At 39.3% G+C, this 19,688-nt stretch overlaps 1 protein-coding gene across 2 annotated transcripts in view; it reads right to left on the bottom strand.

Moving 5' to 3' along the window:
• The window catches only part of LOC129368610 (roundabout homolog 1-like), a 96,445-nt gene that overhangs the window by 64,735 nt on the left and 12,022 nt on the right, over positions 1–19,688 (bottom strand). Inside the window, exon 1 of one of the 2 annotated variants that reach the window (XM_055043659.1) lies at positions 18,552–19,288. The exons of the other annotated variant lie outside the window; for it this stretch is intronic. Within the exon in view, the coding sequence (XP_054899634.1) occupies positions 18,552–18,609 (58 nt within the window). The 5' untranslated portion in view covers positions 18,610–19,288. Of the gene's footprint in view, positions 1–18,551; positions 19,289–19,688 lie in introns of those variants that run through there. 2 annotated transcript variants of the gene reach the window in all.

Raw genomic sequence — 19,688 nt, 5'->3', positions numbered from 1 at the left:
AGTCAATGTCAAATTTGTCAATGTCAAATTTATTTATATAGCACTTTAAAACAGGTATAAAACTGCACCAAAGTGCTGCACAGGAACGACAGTAACACAAGTAGATAAAACAGAATATCAAAAAATATTAATAAGGTCAAATCCCAACAATTGTATAATTTTTCTTTTAAATAGGTGCAGCAACACTAAGAATACATGATATTTTAGCACTTTTTACATTTTTTTTACAAAATCTGATTGAACAAAGAACCCTTATTAAAGCATATTGGAAATAAGAGTTGGCCAGGAAAAGTCTAATCATTGCACTTTTAGTAAACACTGAGTTCTGAATACAGAAATGTGTTATTCAAATCAAAATACTACAAGACACTTAGGAAAACTTTACTGTAGACGTCATGTTTCCACATCTTACTGCATTGTAATTCCATGTCAGCAGCGCTTTTGCATTTTATCTGATGCAATACTGTTGGGACACATGTTGGTTCTTTCCATGGGGCTGACAACAGAAGCTTCCACAGCTTTTAGCAGGGCCTGACTGTAATGTGTCAGTGGCCTTGGAAAGCAGATAATCCCTACCATGCTCTAGTGGTGAAATCCCACATTCCCTTTGCACCCCGTAATACCCACACACAGGCATTTAGCCACATTGATAACACCTTACAAACTGAGAGAAGGGTTTGTGGTGTAGTTAATCACTTGTGTGTTTTCACACGTGTACTTTCTGCTTTCCAGAATCTAACAAAAGAAAACAGGATCTTATGTTCTGCGACATAGCGCAAGTAAATAATAAGAGCATAAGATACATGCAGAAGCTCATCATTAGAAATTCTCAGGTTTTGCAACCCAAATATTTATATGAAAATATCACATTTCTGGTATGGCAAGTCAAATGTTCGTCATACTCATCTAAATATTAAGGTGGTTTAAGGTGGCTTTCCTCAGTGTGACCGCTGATGAAAGATTCCACCTGAATCTGAAATAACTCATAATTTTTTGCGTTCTTTCTTTTTCAATGCAAGAAGTGGTTGATTTAACTCAAAATGTGCATTCTTGTAAAAATCTAAGTTTAACAAAAGCTTTTTAAGCCAAGTCATCCAAAAATATATACAGTGGACTGTTCAGGCTATTCATAGGTCAGTGTTTGTGGATTTAGCTGTTTGCTGATTTTTATGAGGAACGTAACTCCAAATTATTCGCTCAAAATTCACACACTTGCAGATTTTTGCGAAAACATCCAGAACATAATGCAGCTAAGATAGCTGAAGTATCTAATCGCAAGGCTACTTCGAGCCATATGCTTTTGGCTGAAATTTGTGAAGCAGATATTCATTTTAAAATGGGTGCAGTAGATATGACGCACATATCATTTTGGAAATAATTGTAAACTTGCTGTTTTCTATACAGAGGCCTCCAAAATTATAGGTACTCATAGTAATTCTTAAAGTAAAGTAAAGTAAAGTAAAGTAAAGTAAAGTAAATATTCGTCAGGTAAAAAAAGCCTACTCTCCACACTGTCAGTGACAAAGGAGAAACGAGGAATCCTATCACAAAGGTGTGCATGATTACTTTAAAATACCTAAAGAAAATTAAAACTCCTTTCTGGACACCAAAGGAAAGAAAGGACAGTCAATATTGCCCACAGAGCTGCAGGGAAAAAGTGTAAATATTTAATATCAGAACAATTCTCTACACTGTCTAGACGAGTAAAGAGGTATCGGAACAATACAAACAAGACAGAGACAGAGGCCTTTGGTCCCTGTTTACAGCACACATGCTGCTTTTCTTGTTCTTAATTGTGTTGGACTGACGCCTGGGGGTCCACACAAGTCCCTAAGCTCCTTGGCATTACTGAGAGGCAATATCAGTCTGCCACAAGTGGGCCCCCAAAAGACCAGGCTTTATCTGCAAAGGGCCAGCAGCCAGCATGAAATCAGTATGCAAAAACATGCTCACAGGTGCACAATGAGGTACATGCTTCCAAACCAAAGGCAATTTGTTGCACATTTGCAACAACAGAACAAGTCTCTTTTTTTTCAGTTTGATGCAGTTCTGTTGTTTTTGTGGAACCGACGGGGTGGGTTAGAGAAAGACAGTGAGAAAGGAGCTTAGCGAAATCTTTTGTCTTCATAAAACCAAGCATGAAGAAAACAATTTTTATGTGGCAAATTGTAGAACAATAAGCTTAATTTCAGTTTTTATAACAAAACTGGAAGCTCCAACACCAATACCATGATTCATCATTGTTATATTCTAAGTGATTGTGTATATGCAGTGGCAATAAGGAAAGGTTTTATGTAGTGATGCACTGATTTAGTGGCTGATTCATGTGAAATATGACATTTTTGTAAAGCTATGACTTGCATACACTCGTTTTGATCAATTTTGGTTTCTATGACATCAACAGATACAAGAAAAGCATAAAAATATTTTTTTTGCCATCCTCCTATGAATAGTCAACAATTAATAATTACTAAGCTGAATGCCACTGTGTGAAGAGAGCAACAAAACATAATCTCTGTATGTCTATTAAGCAGATTCTTCCATTTTGGCAAAACAAAAAACAAAACAAAAAACATTTTAAATCCATGTTCTGCTACCAACAGAGGTCACAAGATCTTGAGGGTAAAACCATCCATCATTATTGTACCACGATCAACCTTCTTATTATCCATTTATAGTCTTGCTCTCTTCCTCCCACAATTTATGAACATTAACATGCGTTACGCTTTACAAAACACAATATTAACTTTGAATCTGCTTCACTCAGTAACAGTCTTCACACAGAGAAGTCCCTTAGTCAGAATGACCTTGTAACGCTTATGGTGCATTCACTGATCATAAGAAGATTGAACTTTTCAGCTTCCAGTTGTCTGTTCACCAGTCAGAACTAAGCTAGACAACAACCGACTGTAAACAGCTGCTGATGTCTCAAAATCATTTTATTTCGACACATATAAATGTCAAGTATTCTGGGAGGTGTGTAAATCTTACGTTCGTCTCTGCCATGCAAGCTCACATCTATTTTGATATGATCAACAAATACAATAAAACTGCATGAGACAGGAGTAAAAATAAATTACAGACATACATTCCTTTGAGTCTAGGTACTCAAACTGTAAAAGTGGAATGCAGAATATAAAGGCATACATTAAAGGAAGAGGAAGAAGGCAGCTTTTGAAAAAAAAAAAAAACAAATGATCACCCCACCCACTATAATTTCACAGTGCAAATGCAATTTTCCTCTGTCCTGGTGGTCGTACATGAGCCCACCCAGGTGCAATTTAAAACATAACAATATTTAGAACGCATTGAAGACAACCGATGTGACAATGTGTCAAACTAAAGACATATTCAGAAACAGAACTGAACTCCCTCATTAACTTCCTTTGTGGAAGACACACATATTGATCGTTCACATCCTATTGATGTGAACGCTCTGACGAAGAGATGGGCTTCAGAAATCTCCTCAGATTCATAGATGCAATTCTAAAAAGAATGTGCATAATTGTCTCTTTGTGGTTTATCCAAACAAGACAGTCATTGAAAAGCAGTTGGTGACATTTATGAAGCTAGAATGCCCCAGACATATTGTCACCCTTTGACGCTGCTAAAAGCTGACTGACACAATCAGACTGCTTTGTTGAGACAACGAGAAGCACCGTGGTGGTTAAATTTCAACCTGCCATGCTGCGAGAGATCTTATGCCTTAGTGTAAGCGCCACTTTCTTTGCGGAGCAGGGGCCTGAATCGGCTAATGAAGGAATGGAGATTTTCTGTGCGGCTTAGCGAAGAGCGGTAAATAGAACGTCTTGTTAAAGCAGCCCACTTTTTTCAAGCTGCAAAGGTCATTTATTCGTTCTTCTTTGAGAGCCAAGGGTTACATCATTGATCAAAGTCCAAACTTTTAATAGCAAGCAGAGATTTCCAGAAGCTTCGGTGGTTACGGCTGTGGTTTTGTAAGTCAAGTTGCACCACACCGGAACAAATGACCGTCCACGGAGGATAACGAGAGAAGAAAAATGACACGTGGGAGATTTGAGCTGAAAGAGCATTTCAGAGACACCAGTGACAGGTAAAAACAATTTAGCCCAACATCAAAAAGTGTTGTTGGAAGAAAGAGATAGTCACTGGAACAAAAGCATTTTCACACCACAGACTTTTTTATGATTTTGGTCATCTGCTCGAGAAAAATTCCAACTCAAAAAATAAAAAATAAAAAAGACTTTAATTGGGTGTTTATAAGAATATGCTGTCTGTATGCTGTGATTCACTGTCATTATGACAACTGACAATAAATCCCTCAGACTCAAAGGGGACATTTTGTTAGTAGTTATGTAAGGTTGAGTTACTAGATCTTTGGGCTTCACTGCACTTCCTCATATCTGGCACCTTGTGACATCTTGTGCTCAGACGAATGGCTAAACTATATACATATTTATTAATCTACACTTATCTCGCTCCCTGTGCAAATGTGCAAGCGTGTTCTGTCATTAGTATGAGAGTTATTAATCTGACAAAAACTATTTGAAGGTGTCTTTGTCAGAGAACTACAAGTTATCCAAGCAAAATTGCTTAGAGTGGATCTTCAATTGGAAAGTTTGCAGCCTGATGATGATGATGATGATGATGATGATGATGATGATGATGATGATGATGATGATGATGATGATGATGACACTGCCCAAACTAAAATCCTCATGAAATATAAAAGATTTTTTGGAAAGTAAAAATAAACTTGTACAGCCTGGGTGATGTGCAACATAATTAAAAAAAAAAGTCAATCTGAATGGACATTTTCATTTGTAGTGATGACACCAACTTCCATGTCATACAGGTTGACATTTAGATCAAGTATTCCACTGAGGTTACTCCGTCCTCTCCTCAGAATTGATGAGAAGAAAAAAAAACAGGTTGTAAGAAAAGCAATCTAAATAATTCAGAATCCGTACTGTGATACTACAAGAATTGTATTTATTTTAGTGCCTCTACACTTAAATCACTTTTTCTGTGATTCATTCTCAGGTACTAAACAGCTGATGCAAGTTTTGTCTCCCTTCCAAGAATCTGAATAAAAAGCTTTAACATGTCACACATTAGGTGTAAATTAAAACATAAGCCAACATAACTGTATTCATTAAACTGTACACAACACTTGGCTTGTGGAAACGACAAGTCACAAACTGTTTCCCGAAACGTTTCCCAAAACATTGAAGAGCGGCGCAGAACATTCTATTTTAGGTTTGACTACTCGTCTACTTCTGATTTTCATGCTTGTCTTCATCTACAACAGTTCTAATATCAAAACAATCTTCACATTATACAACAGATGTTTCGCAAATTTGACACTGAGTACAGCACGATCGTTTTTGTGTAGATCGACTCAGTTCTGGTTGGATCAGAAATTAGGATTGGAACTACAAATTACGTAATTCCAAAAAGATGTAAATTGCTTTCTAGTTTAGAGCAGAGAGAGAGCTTGAAACCAGATGCCATCTTGGGTGTCATTAACAGCGAGCAGACTGTCGTATTTCTCGAAGGGATCGCAACAGTCAATATCTTGTTTTACTGTTTTACCTTTTTGCTTTTACTGAGAAAATGACTTGTTGCAACACTAGTAATTTAAAAAGTGTTAGGGGATTTTTCATTGCTTTTGGAACTGAGCACTTCCAGCTTTTTTTTTTTATGTTATTTTTGGTACTTGTGGTCCTGATTGAGCAGTAATTTGACAGGAACAAGGGTGAAGAAAGAGGAGGAAGAGATGCAGCAAATAGTCACAGAGCTGGAATCAAGAATAGCAGTCTTTGCATTTGGTGCTCCAGCTCTACCTGCTGAGCCACACAGCGCTTCGTATGTTGGTAATTAGAGATCACAAACAAATATGTACAAAAATGCATTTTATCGGGTTGTATTAGGCTCACAGCTTTAGCAAAACATAGCCTTTATAAATGTCATGAATCATCAAATTCATGAAAAAAAAGCTCCTTTGAGGATGTAACTCCCTTTTTAAACTTTTACCCATGACTTTTAAAGGTTCCAAGTTATTTCCAGAACCAGAACCTCGCTGCCTGATTTTGTTCATTACATTTGAAGGTAACATCCATCTTCCTAAACATCTCATAACATTGCAAAACAAATAAGCCAATTTAACTAAATGTCAACCATTTCTCTTTCTCATTTCCTGCAGACACATACTCTAAATATACACACTTTCTCATTTGTAACATGAAATACAATGGAGCAATAAATACCACACATTCTTTCTCAGGCTGTAATAAACTGCAATTAGGTGGAAACATAGAACACTGTCATTCAGTCAAGAATGTGGGGGAAGGAATGCGAGTGTTTCAGGGCCAGAGCGAGGTGTCTGAAATCCCGCTTTCGCTTGTATTTTCGTCATTAAGCTGAGTTTGAACATGTGTTTCCAATCCCAAGTTATGAATAACTCTAGTTACACTAGACCATACTGTAAGGCAGTCCTTTCTGACCGCCGCCCTTCCAGCGGCACAATGCAGCAAAATGAGGGAGTCTTTGGGGAGGCGAGCCAAGGTCATGTGCATGATAACACCTCCCCACTGCAGCACCCAGATGTTTAGGGCAAGATATGAGGCTATGGGGAAATGTAAACTTGAAGAAATATGCTTATAAGCTTAGCCACAGGCGAGGAAACTGATTTCACCAGACGCAGAAGTGACTATTGATTATTGGTCTGCTGTACTCAGAAGTAATACCGTATTATGGAATGCCAGATGTGATGGCCAGAAGTTACTCACAATTAGCGAGCAGAACTCATAGTGTAACTGCTGGCTGAATAATTGACTTAGTCTTTGAATTAAATAGCACATTTGTTCCAACAGATTTTTCCTTTTTTTTTTTTTTATACAATGCCATGAGAAAAAAAAAATAGTTGGCCATCTGTTAAATGCTCACTGGAAAGGTAACAAGCGAGAAGTCCCCGGGGTGCTCTCGAACCGGAACATTGCTGGTGCATGATAAACATCTGAGCCAAGTAGGTCATTGGGACACTTTAACCAGAGAGCAAATACATCAAGCTGTCTGTGACAGAAAGTGAGGACCAAACATATTGGACCCTTCAGCTATTATCACTCCAGTTTGAATGAATTTAAGAATATTTCATTGCGGCACTTCAAAAATGTTTTTAGTTCAATACAGTGAACTAAAAGGCAGCGTGTTCAGCATTTTACAAAATATGCTCATGCCTTTTATGGCTGATCCCATTTTATTTTAACAGTGAAATACTCTTGAGAAGAATAATCCCCATCTGCCGTATGCTATGCGTTATATTACTTCGGCGCGATGAGCAAATGACCTGAGGTAGATGATAGTCTGAAGCTTACCTCCTCTATTTGTGATGAGAAGAACCTGAGAGCACAAGTGCCCTGGAAAGGCCAGCACACAATCCAAGGGGTTTATTTTCACTCCATTAAACGTTCAGAGAAAAGAAAAGTGGTTGTACACGACATTGATTATCGCTCAGCCAGAGCTTGGCGCTGAAACTTCACAGAAGAAGAACAGATACTGAATTTGCCAAGTGGCGGTTTGTTATTCAAGAAATATTGCAAAGTTACTTTTGCATTTATTGATTTCTGCTACATATATTTAGTCATTAAAAAGCCAGTCACAAATAGAAAGAATGCATAACCTTATAGATGCTCTTTCATTTGACTGTTTTTCATATTTACAAGAGCAGGAAACTGCACTTTCTGCAAAAATGTCAAGACAGCTAGGTGGCCGATTCTGGCTGAGAGTCCAACAGCGTAGAACTTTTTCGACAAACGAGAAAGCTGTTCATTTTTATTTGTTTGAATTACGTTTTTTAACCTGTTTCTCCCATATCACATGTTGGATTTGTGAATACTGTAACCCTTTTGAAAGTCATTAAGTTATGGTGAAGGTCTGCATTCCCTCAGGATTAAACATGGAGATTGTTGCTTTTGTAAAGCTAGCTCTGCTAACAATGCTAATGCTAACTTCCTATGTTAAGCTGTTCCAAACTTTAGAATCAATTTCTTTTGGCAGTAAAGCTGGTCGGCAGTAATTGCTTTTTCACATGTGACATGATGTCACCTCTGTTAGTAGCATAAATACTAATGACCACTCATGAAGGCTAAAATAAAAAATATGACGAAATATCTTTCTTTACCATGGTATGTAAATGAGGATTGTTGACCAGTGTTTGCACTGTTTCATAAATGTAACTTGAAAATTGCCCTAGAATCATCTCTGCACTCAGATGTCGTATATTTTAAGAAATGAGACCCACTAAGAGGAGAGAGAGAGAGCGAGACTTCAACTTGAGCGCCACACTGAGAGATAAAAATATTGAATTAAAAAAAGAGAAGCTTGTTGACAGACAGAGGCAGATTTACCGAGCTCTGCAAATTAGCATCTGTTTGCAAATCCTATATAACACCTGTGGGAGTGTCCGCTGCTGTGGGTGATGACCTGAAGCTGCTCGGTTCTGGAAGCACAAGAGCAACCAGCTCATTTCAATAATGACTGAAGCAGTCTGCCAGGAGACATGCAAATTAGCCCATCAGTGTAAACAAGCAGACCCGTAAATAATCAGCAGCTTAGAATTTGGTTCCACAAAAATAAATCTAGTCACCTGTTCTGATATTTCAAATATGCCGTGAGAAATTGTACGCTGCCACTGCATTCACCCTAGTGTCGGTGCACAAGCTTTTACATAAATGTATTCTTCTATACTATTTATTATGGTTGAGGATCAGATGTAACAGTCTCAACTGTTGTCAAATTTCAGGAATAAGCCATCCAATGAGCCTGCGGTTCATTCTGCTGGGTGGGTACACCTTGTGATTCATATAAGAAAAAAGAAAATGCATGCTTGCCCCTTAGGATATCAAGAGGAGAAATAAAATGAGAACACGAAGAATGACTGTGGAGAAAATGTGAAAATGAAATACAAAACCAGAAAGATCCTGCAAATTTTTGTTTTATCTTACATATAACTCAATTTATAATAAATTCGCATAATATTTTTGTTGCAAAATATTGGATCATTCTCAGCCATTTTACATAACTCAAACATGTGAAAATATAAGTATAAGACCTATTTTCAGATTTGATCTCTTTTCTTTTTTTGACCAAATTCCATTATTTTCAGAGTCAATTTCATTTCTCAAGGCTGAATAACTATTCAAATTCACCTGACTGTATGTGGAAAAACTTACTGTAGCTGTAAATTGTAAGCAATTAAGAGCTAACTTGTTGTATTAACTGCTCTCCGCAGTCCTCTACAGAATTGTTTTAATTCAGCCACATTGGAAGTTTCTTTTAGCATAAATTGTCCATTTATGCCACAGCATCCTCACAGAATTTAAACCTGTAACTTTTTTCATGTTTTTGAGCTTTGAGCCATTGAGAAGTGGTCTTTGGGACTTTTGCTGAAAAGCAGCCCCACGCCATCACACTGAATGCTAATCATAACATGCAGTGTACATTTTATGACCGATGTATGGGACGCTTTACAAAAAGTTTCCCTTTTGTCTCTTCAGCATAGATGTAATCAGGCTTGATTATGACTAGAAAAAAAAATTGATCTCAAAAATGTATTTAATCACCGTTATTTTTTGATTATGCCATGTTCTTGGTTATGTATGCACATGTTTTTCCTACTTATTGCTTTTTTCACTTGTTTCTTTAACACCTGTTAGAAATAAATGAAGAAATAAATAAATAAATAAAATTTAAGAAGAGCGTTATTTTCTGGTTTTGATCGCTTTTTTCTGTTCAGAAATAAAATCATTTGGAAACGTAACTTGTGTTTGGTCAGATCATTCAAATTTGTTTGATGATCTGAAACCTTTAAATGTGATAAAAAGGCAAAAATAAAGTCTACCCTATAATCAAAAATTATGCTCACTACAGCAAATATGATTAATTGTTTGTGCAACATTAAATAATATGAAATTCAACCATATTTTTAGATGTAACATAGAATTTTTTCACTGATGCATACGATCTCGGGTAAATCTTTACAAGCAGATTGTAGCCACAAGAGTCTTTAAGGCATGTACGTGTTGAGCATATCAGTTCTTAATACTTTGACAGGCTAGCTTTGGGAAATTACAGAGGGAAAAGGGAAATCTGACTGCCTTAATTAGGACTTGAACTTGGACAGGCAATTTATGTCATATGTTAGCATGGAAGACTCCTGAATAAAGGCTCCACACACCCCTGAAGAGGGTCTTACCACTTCTGGACCTTCTGAAATTACTTGAACCTTCCCAGTAAATGAACCTCCCTACAGACATCAATTTTCCATTTGCACCAGCCAAGTAGTAAAGTAAATAAAACCAGTAAGTAAATTGTGAAGTTTAAAGTATTGACTTGGGGTCGGGGTGGCTCTGAGCAGAATACAAATGGACAATAGACTTTTGAAAACCCTGTGCTATTTTACACAACAATTCTTATAACTTTGTACTGGTCTATCAGATAAAGCACCAGGGGGAAAAAAAATGCAATGAAATTCGTGACTGTAAAATAAGATGATTTAGTAAAGGTAAATGGATAAATAATTTGTAAGTAATTGTGTTGGGGTGAGGGTTCAATGTCGTTTCCATGGACACTCAACTAAGCTTTTGGGACGGCAATCGAATTGAATAATCAGGCTAAATTATGACCGCACAGTTCCAACTACAGTGGATGAAATTATTTAGAATGATGTTGTTTTTTTCTATTTTTCTTTTCCAATAAGACTTTGTATCTATAATATATTCATCAAAATGAATTATTACACGTCAGTAAACATGTGGATGATTTGAGACACAGTCATCAAGTGTCTGCAGAAATCAGAAGCTGCTTTTGACTCGTGACATAAACGATCCTGGCATTGTCTGCGACATGCAAGTTTACGCTGCTGCATCCGCGTTAACCTTGTGAAGGCGAGGGCAAAGCAGCAAAGAAATCGTATTTGAATATCTATTAAAATCAATTTTAATTTTTTCCACTGAAAGTGGTTTTGCATGTGTGATCCATAAAAGAGAATGAAGACCTTACAAATGCAAAGACCTTCCACGTGGCCATAAAAGAAATGAATGGACTAATATTCACTTGTGCTGCCAGATTTGTTTAAATATTTTTGTTTTATTTAATAAATTAAACATACCACTGATGAGTGGCCTCCAGGAAATTGTTTATTTTTATGCCCTGAAGTACAATTACTGATTTTTATGAACTTGTTTTGAAAATAATTTGTGACCGGCTATTCCACCTTAAGGAAAACAGTCTCCACCTGCCAATGTAACCACATCTGGTCAAACTTAAATGTTGGAAGTCTCCAGAAACTCAAAAATTACAAGGTACCTACAGCAGGCTCTTGCTACAGTTGAAAAAAGTCTGCAAATACATGTAATGAGAATCAGAAAGAGACTGCACATGTTTAGTTTTCATCTGATGTGTGCAAGAAAGAAAACTTTGCTCACTACAATTCTGAAGTCTGAATTCTAGCAGAGGACAGCGTTGGCATGAATCATGTTGTTATAAGAAAGGAATCTTCTGTCAGTTTTATTGCCAAGCATAGAGTTGAAAGTGTCATGGTGTGACGATGCTTTGCTGAAACCGGTTCACAATCACAGACTCCGACATAAAAAATAAAAAAAAGAAAACCTACCATGCACCTCAGCTTGAGAAAAGTGTGACGCCATTTATGAAAACATTAAATATGAAGCAGACCTGGATCCTGCAAAATTACAGCAACCCAAACTTGTCAATCCATCAAGGCCTGCCTGAGGATTTTGGTGATGGAAAGTCCTGGGCTGAGTTAAAGTCTTGATTTTACTGAGATGCTGTGGGCTGATGTGAAACCCTCCAACGTCTAGCAGAAAGTCAGGTGATGCTTCCTCGGGCTGCTGTCAGAGTTTGGTAGAGAGCTACAAGAAGGTTCTCACTGAAGAAATTCCAACAAAGAGGTGAGTTAAGGGGTAAGACTTTGGTGTCCTAACATCTTTGGAAAACACATTTGGTTGCCAGTCTTTGTGTAACGAGTAAAACATGTTAATATTTGTTGTGCAATCAAACGTTCACATTTTCTTTTTCATGAGATAAAAAAAAATCACCAGTGAATGAAAAAAAAAACTGGAGGGGTTTTCAAAACAGCACATTGGACTTTTTCTTCAAAAAAAGCCTTTCTGGTGGGCGTGGAGAAAGTGAGTTCTGATGTTCTGATCTTAAAAGGCAAACAGAAGCACTACAGAAATTAATTTCAAAATAAGTACAAATTATTGCAGAAGCTTTAATATATTTTCAGACTTTTTTTTTCTCTTCTTTTGGCCAAGATCTATGAAGACTTTGTGGAGGACATTGCTGTAAGCAGAGTTGTCCACGGGGCATATCATCTTATACGTGCTCTTCCACTTGCTAATGAGGCTTACTGTCAAAGGGCTCAAAGTGCCTTGAGAGTCTACATTCCAATGTCAAACTTTGCTTAATGAAGGTAATGTTATATGGTCATCCCTGTAATCACAAGGCCAGTCCTGAGGGCATGGCTCTCACATTTGCCTTTGATCCACCTGCCTGCACCGTTAGCTCAAGGCTTACTCGAATGCTGCAAGCCAAAACGTATAAATTTAAAGCCTCGGACTGAATTTTATTTAAAAAAAAAAAAATTCAAATGACACAAAATGTCATGATGATACAGAAGCAGCACGATTTTATGCATTTATGACTTTATGTAAGTCATCTGTTGCTAGACAGGGAAATGTCAAGAAAGTTGACTTACCTTGTTACCCAAGGATTGCTTGGTGAGGGGACTGCTAAGATGGTCAACTGGCAGTTATAGTCATTTAAGCAACAGTGGATGAAGAGCATTTGTTATTTTAGTAAAAGCCAATAGTGTCAAAATATTCCAAAATGTAACATTACCACCCTGAAGTCTTGCCTTCCCGCAGATTCGTCTTCTTAATTCTATTCCATTGCATAAAATTTCGAAAACTACCTAATAATAGATGTGCTAATTAAAGCAAATTATGCATGTTTTGGGCTCTTCTGTGAGAGATGCTCAGATGGGAAACGGCTCTTCATGCGGCAGTCTTCACATAAAGCTCTTTGAACCCTGTCAGTAATGACAAGGAGACAACTGAAGGAGAAAGATGAGAAGGATCGAGGAAATGGCGAAGGGATAATGTGCGCCGCTGATGTGTTCTCTCGCTGCACTCGTGCATTCTTTGTTGTTATTCTAACTAATCTTAGGTTTAACAGTCAAAGCGGGCCTAATTGATATGTATGAGAACACATCTATTTTCCCGATGCGCCTGAGCACAAACACAGAGAGGTTGCTGAGGATCTATCTGGGGGCATATTGATTCAATTGATTATTAGCCGCCTGGCTGGAGAGGAGAGATGACTCACAGGAAGCATCTCTGAGGTCGCATTACTGTGACCTTTATGGCTTTCCAAATACTCTTTCTCCTGATTGCTTTGAATGCTTCATCGATGAGAAGCAGCACATTTGAAAGGGCTGCAGCATTTGAGCACAGGTCGAGAAGTAAAAGCGCAGTTATGTTTTGTTTCAAGTTAAAAAAAAAAGAAAGAGCAAAACCATGCTTCGGCCTGCTAAATGGATTGCACATGATGCATTTGCATAATAAACACATAATTCAAGTGCAGAATGCCACTATAGCTTATAAAACCTCAAGACTGTGGAGAGCAGATTTATTTAACCAAGCAATTACCCCAAGTGCCTTAGCAAACAGACGTAGCTGGACACTGACCTCAGAACAGGAAACAAAGGCGAAAGAAGTACAAACAAGCAAGAGAAAACCACAAGCCCACAAGGATTTCTAAGCTTAGGCCGTTTTGCTGTCCATCTGTCCACGAGTGCAGCCGTCACTTCACTATTCAGGGCTTTTTCTGTGTGTGTGTGTGTGGGGGTGTGTGTGTGTGGGGGTGTGTGTGTGTGTGGGTGTGTGTGTGTGTGTGTGTGTGTGTGTGTGTGGGTGTGGGTGTGAAAAAAACGAGGCGAGGCTAAAGATTTTACAACTCTGCAGCGCTCAGCATGTCAAAACCACAAACTTGTGCATTTTATTGATAGAAGGAACATATACACAAATAAAAATGTGAAAACAAGTGTGGCTTCCAGATGTTTCGGAGAAAATATGGAATGAAATGCAATGTAACCGAAAGTCATGAGAGGTCACAAAATTAGTGATTGAAGTCCATCTTTAGGTGACTGGTCAGGTGTAGATGGCATTAATTAGAAATCTGCTCAGGTGGGAGAATTGGTCGTAATTATTAAACGGGAACGTCGCAAATCTGGTCTTTCTGCGTGAGTCGGAACAAACCCATTGTTGAGAGAAAGCTTTACGAACCTGTTTGGAGTTTGCTACAAGCTATGGGGACACAGGACAAATGTGGAATGCCAATGTGTTAAATGGCCCAGTCAAAGTCCAGACCTAAATTCCAATGAGAATCTGTGTGAAGACTTGAAAACTGATGTCACCACAGAATCTTTCATTCCATCCACCTGTTTATGTATATCAAAGGAAATCAGAAAGTTTTGCACTACCTGACAAAATCTTCACATTAGATCATTTAACCCATTATTTAGAATAAATCTTTTTATTTGAAAACAAAAATGTTTAACTATTCTCTCAATTCTGCTGCTCTAATCATCTGCAAGTTCACACGCGTGGTTAGAAATGCGTACTTTTGTTTTCTGTGTTTGTACTTATTCACAAATATTCATTTTCATAATCACAAAGTTTGTGATTGTAAAGTGACAGTTTGTGGAAAAGTTTGAAATGCTTAACTGAAATTGAGACATGTGAACTAAGCCAGTGTGTGTGGAAAAGGTTTGAGGGGGAGCAAGAGCAGATTTAGGGAGTCTCCTTCAGGCAAGGAACCTGCTACCTCTGTCGAGCAAGCAGATGCCAATCGATCCCTCTCGAAATGAAGACTGGGGCGTGTAAATGCCGCTTTGGCTCTGTGTGTGTGTCTGTGCATACGTGTGCTGGTGTCTCTGGGAAGATGTGATGACCTGTGAACTCCGGGCCCACAGGCACTTGTCAGAGCTCCCAGTAACTTAATTCTCCGCAGGTTAGCAACCACACTCACAGCTCCAGAGGAAACCGGCGAGTAAACAAGGGAAGCAATCATGAATCACAGCTTTCGGCAGGCGATCCGAAAACACTCATTAAAAAACGAGCTTACGCTAACACCATTACGTATGCATTCATGCACACTCAGGCAGAACCGAGCAATTCCAGCAACATCTGCAGGGGCTTGAGAGGATGGGATACAGTTCTGGTTATTCCGCTTGAGCCGTTCATGATGGGCAACATTTTCTTAAGCAAACAATTGAATTAAATTCTGCTCAGTTAGCATTAGTGTTTGCTTTCTTATAATGAGTGATTCTACTAATCCTTCGACCGACAGTGTAGGCATCATTTTTGTCTGAGAGGACACAACTCTTCAGAATCAGACTGTAGATATGGAGATTCAAACTAATATTTTGGCCTGGTTGGTAACTATATCTTTCAAGTCATAAAAAAAAGTTTATTTCTTATACATTTTGACCTTTACTTTGAGTAAAAGGAGGTGGAGGATCTGGATGATCTACAGAGAACTGGCCAAATATCACTTTTAATGTCCAACCCTGTGAAATGGCTAAGGGAAAGTGGGCATTAAGACAGCCGTACCAAATATTTATGCCACCGGTGGTTTTGTTAAAATAATTAACTGAGTAATTTTTCTCCTAATGAATGACTGTGTTCAATTTAGAAGTTGATTATTTTTCAGCAGTATTCCCAGAGCCTGCCAACGTAATCAAAGTTGATTTCTTTTCACATATCTTCACCAAGGCTGTCTATAAACCTGAATCAAAGTCCAATCAACTCGTGAGATTGCTGGAGAAACTAGAAAATCCTTAAAGCCAGAAGGCAGTTGCTATCTGAAAAGCCAGAAGGCAGTTGCTATCTGAACAAAACCTGACAACCCTCCTCTGAATGGATTCTTCACTGTATGCCCAGAGAGTGGAATGACACAAAATATCCAACACAGCAAACAAATCCACACTCATTAAGATGCCTTCCAAACAAGTTGATGTCCTGAAGCTTATTATCCGCACACTCCGTGTCGGAGAACGAGAAGAATTTTGACAAATTCATCCGAACATAAAAGAAAGTGGCGCACAAAGATGTCCTGTCAGCAGTCTCCTCATTAGGAGCAGTTTCCAGCTCGCCGCCGTCTCTGTCACCCGGACCACAGGGTGCCTTGTTAAGCTCAAGAGTTCGACACAACAGGTCAGCTTCTCCCAATCGAGCCACTACAACTGGAGGTCCAGGAGGCAGCAATGCCATGCAGCATTCCTGAGTTTGAGCCACAACAGCCTTTGCGGTTGTGAGCGCCCGTACGCCAGAACAACATGAGTGAGTACATGTGAACCCCGACCTGTGTACATCTGACGCCAGCAGACGAGCCACATGTCTCAGTTAAACTGTTTCCCCACGGGACCGCCGTGTACACGGCACTGATGGAATTAGGCTGTGCTCTGCCGGTCCCTGAGGTCCTCTGGTACCTCCTTCTCTACTGATAACATGTGAACGAGAAGGCAAAATTAGCCCCAGAGGACCTTGGCTACTTAATGCTAATGTAATTAGATTATATATTAGCTTTGCCAGGACAATTAGCACAACAATCCTCTATTTATTAGTTTGGAATGAATGCAGTAGGGAAGACCCAGCTTGAAAATTGACCTATTTGCTGTACAAAGCAGAATCTATTTTGCCACTTTTCAGCTTTTGTCCATTGCTTTATTGGCAATACATAGAAATAATGCAGATTTTACACAAAGAATGACAACTTACTTCCTATTTCAGGTCTCCTTCTATGGTATGATGACAAAACAAGGCACCACAAACCATTCAGGGGGTTGCATCAGTAAAATGTTACAAGACCAAAGTCAAATGTGATCTTAACACAAGTGCATGACTACCCTTTACCCTTTAATACAATCAAATATAACAAATGAATCAGTAAGTTTAAACTGTAAACTAAATGTATCTTGTGAAGAAGTCACTCACTTTACAGCTGCTTCTGGCGGTCCAGCCAATCAGCACTGAGGAAAATGAATGGCACAAGCAGTAGCCAACCAATAGGATAACAAGTAGCACAGTGCTCTGGTATTTCAGCTTCAAAAGCTGCTTTTTTTTTTCTTTTTTTTTAAATATGTCAGACATGCTCTATGAAAATATGTGTGACTGTGTAGCGTTTTGTGTGAACAATTTGGAGTCAAGTTCCACAGCAACATCTGCAAATACTGAGCTGTAAACAAGTTGGAGTCCACTGTATTTGAAAGCAATGTCACAGCCACAAATGTAACCTCACGACCCCAACCATGTTGGACACAGTCACTTTTCAATCTGTCCATGCACCAGACATGTGAGTGATGACGCAACAGTCATTGGTGTGGAAGTTGTTAGTGAGAGAAGAAGACTGAGTTTCAGTATCAGTCAGATGTTTGAAAAAGCCAAATAAAGCTCAAAAAGTATAATAACTTCCTAAAAATGAGACTGAAATGTCCACACAGGCGTGTCGGCCGTTTGTTCAAGCTGCTACAACAGGGTGTTGGAAATCAGCCAGAAGCCAAACGTATCACAGCAGAGATGTTCTGTTGTATCTTTCTGAGAGGTCATAGTATGTGCTGGGTCAGGAAATGTTGGCAGGCTTACAGTTAAAGTAAAGACCTACATACAGCAAATACACCCCAGGCTGACTGGTGATAATGCCAACCATATTAATTGTGCTAATCCCTCATATAAGCTGTGAAACACCCACTGCTCTCTCTTAAACAATTATTTGATCACATTACAAAGGTTTGTTGAGGTCTTGGTACAGTTGCACCAAATGAATAAATCATTTAAGGTGAAGGTAAATCGAAACACTTCCCACCTAAATGCTGAGTTCAATACCGATGTCATGTATTTTGAAATGAATGAATCTAGTTAAAGAACCAATCGGACTTTTGATCATCACTCACATACCAAACCTGAAGTTACTCTCATTCCGAGTCAAATACACACCAAAAAAATGAGGATGTTGCTTTCAGATCGCACCTATTACCATTGTTGCTGACATTCCTGCCTTTGTGTGTGAAAGAGGAAAAAAAGGAAAGGGGAGGAGGGATGTTAGATTATCCTGAGTACTTACAACTGATATTCTAATGAGAAATTGCAAAATACTGTAAAAGGTACACAAAGGTAGAAACAGCCTTGCTCAAGAGAAATAAAGTCATATATCTGGGGTCAAGCTCAAGCTACTGGCTCTTCTTTTGCATCTATTTGTTTTCCATCATTAGGCACAGCAATTTCTCCTCCTAAAGTTGCTCCTCGAAAGTATTTATGAGGGCGGACAGTACGGGGCATGGCCACGAAGTGATGGGTCAGTCTGATGGGGAGCGATCAGCACCGGTCAGGGTCACAGCTGCCCAACAGCCCACCCGCCTCCTTATGACGCCCGGGAACCTCTACTCCCAAAAAGATGAGCGCGGGGTTGTAGAGCAAGGCGACGCGTACCTGAACAGATCCGCAGCAGAGTCAGTAGAAAGTAAATCCCCGTGAAACAAGCAGGCATCTCTGGTAGCAGCTGGAGAAAGCTGGGTGCCCAATCCGGTCCGAGTGCGCCGAGAGTCCACAGTCATTCAAAATCAACTTCTCCAGCGGAGCCCACGCAGGGAGAGTTCTCGGTCTCCGGCAAAATAATAATAATAATAATAATAATAATAATAATAATAATAATAATAATGATCACAAGCGCAAAACAGTTCGGAAGTGCTCCCCTAAGAGTGAATCAAAGTTCAGATGGTTCGCAGACATCCTCGCTGCTGACCCTCTCAGCACCACGCTGGTTTGCTCTGCTCCGGTGCGCCGCCGCGGGACTCCTCTCTTCCGCACGCAGACAACTTCATCAAGCGATCGGATGTCCGAGCGACGGTGCCTCCACTTCAGTGGCGGACCCCTGTCTGTGGGTCGGCTCGGTTCTCGGGCACTTTGACGGGGTTTAAACTCCCTCTGTGGTGTTCGGAGATTTCTCGGGGGGCTGGCGCTGGTTGGATGAGGGCGCCGCGCGTCTTCTGCGCTCGGAGCTGCTCTGGCTTCCCTTCCCACTCAAGAGGCTTTTCTGTTGTGCCGAGGAGATTCCTGTGGGTCAGGCGCCGTTCAACCACATGCGGGTACAGTGACGGGGAAAGGCTCCGCCGGGCTTTGCTTTAAGCTCGCCTCGGATTAAACCGAGGCTGCAGCAGGAAGTTTAAATAAATATCTCCAACTGAGGTTTTATGGATATGAGGTAATTAAAGGGCGCAAATGGCTACTGATGCCTACCCCCTCCACCCCTTCGCTTTTACTGAGAAGCATCAACCTAAACTGCTGTGTTGAATATGAATTAGAGGCCAATTAAATCATTTGTTTTCAGTGTCCATCATTATCAAAAGGAGCCTCGTGTGAAATGCAGATCTACCAACTAAAGATGATTAAATATTTTAAAGTGAGCTTGCAGTTGAAATGTGACCTTGATGAATGATTTATAACGTTCCCCCCGCTATCAAAAGCTACGTGCGCTGCGTCTTTATGAGCTTGCGAGAGTGACGAGCTCAGGTGTGACATCAAAAGTGTTTTTTTTTTTTTTTTTTAATGAGCCGGTGAGGTCCGCAC

This window comes from Poeciliopsis prolifica, unplaced genomic scaffold (assembly GCF_027474105.1).
Source record: "Poeciliopsis prolifica strain line A6 unplaced genomic scaffold, Auburn_PproV2 SCAFFOLD019, whole genome shotgun sequence".
Taxonomy (NCBI): domain Eukaryota; kingdom Metazoa; phylum Chordata; class Actinopteri; order Cyprinodontiformes; family Poeciliidae; genus Poeciliopsis; species Poeciliopsis prolifica.
The sequence above is the reverse complement of the archived record's forward strand: the minus strand, read 5'-3'. Positions and strand labels throughout refer to the sequence as shown.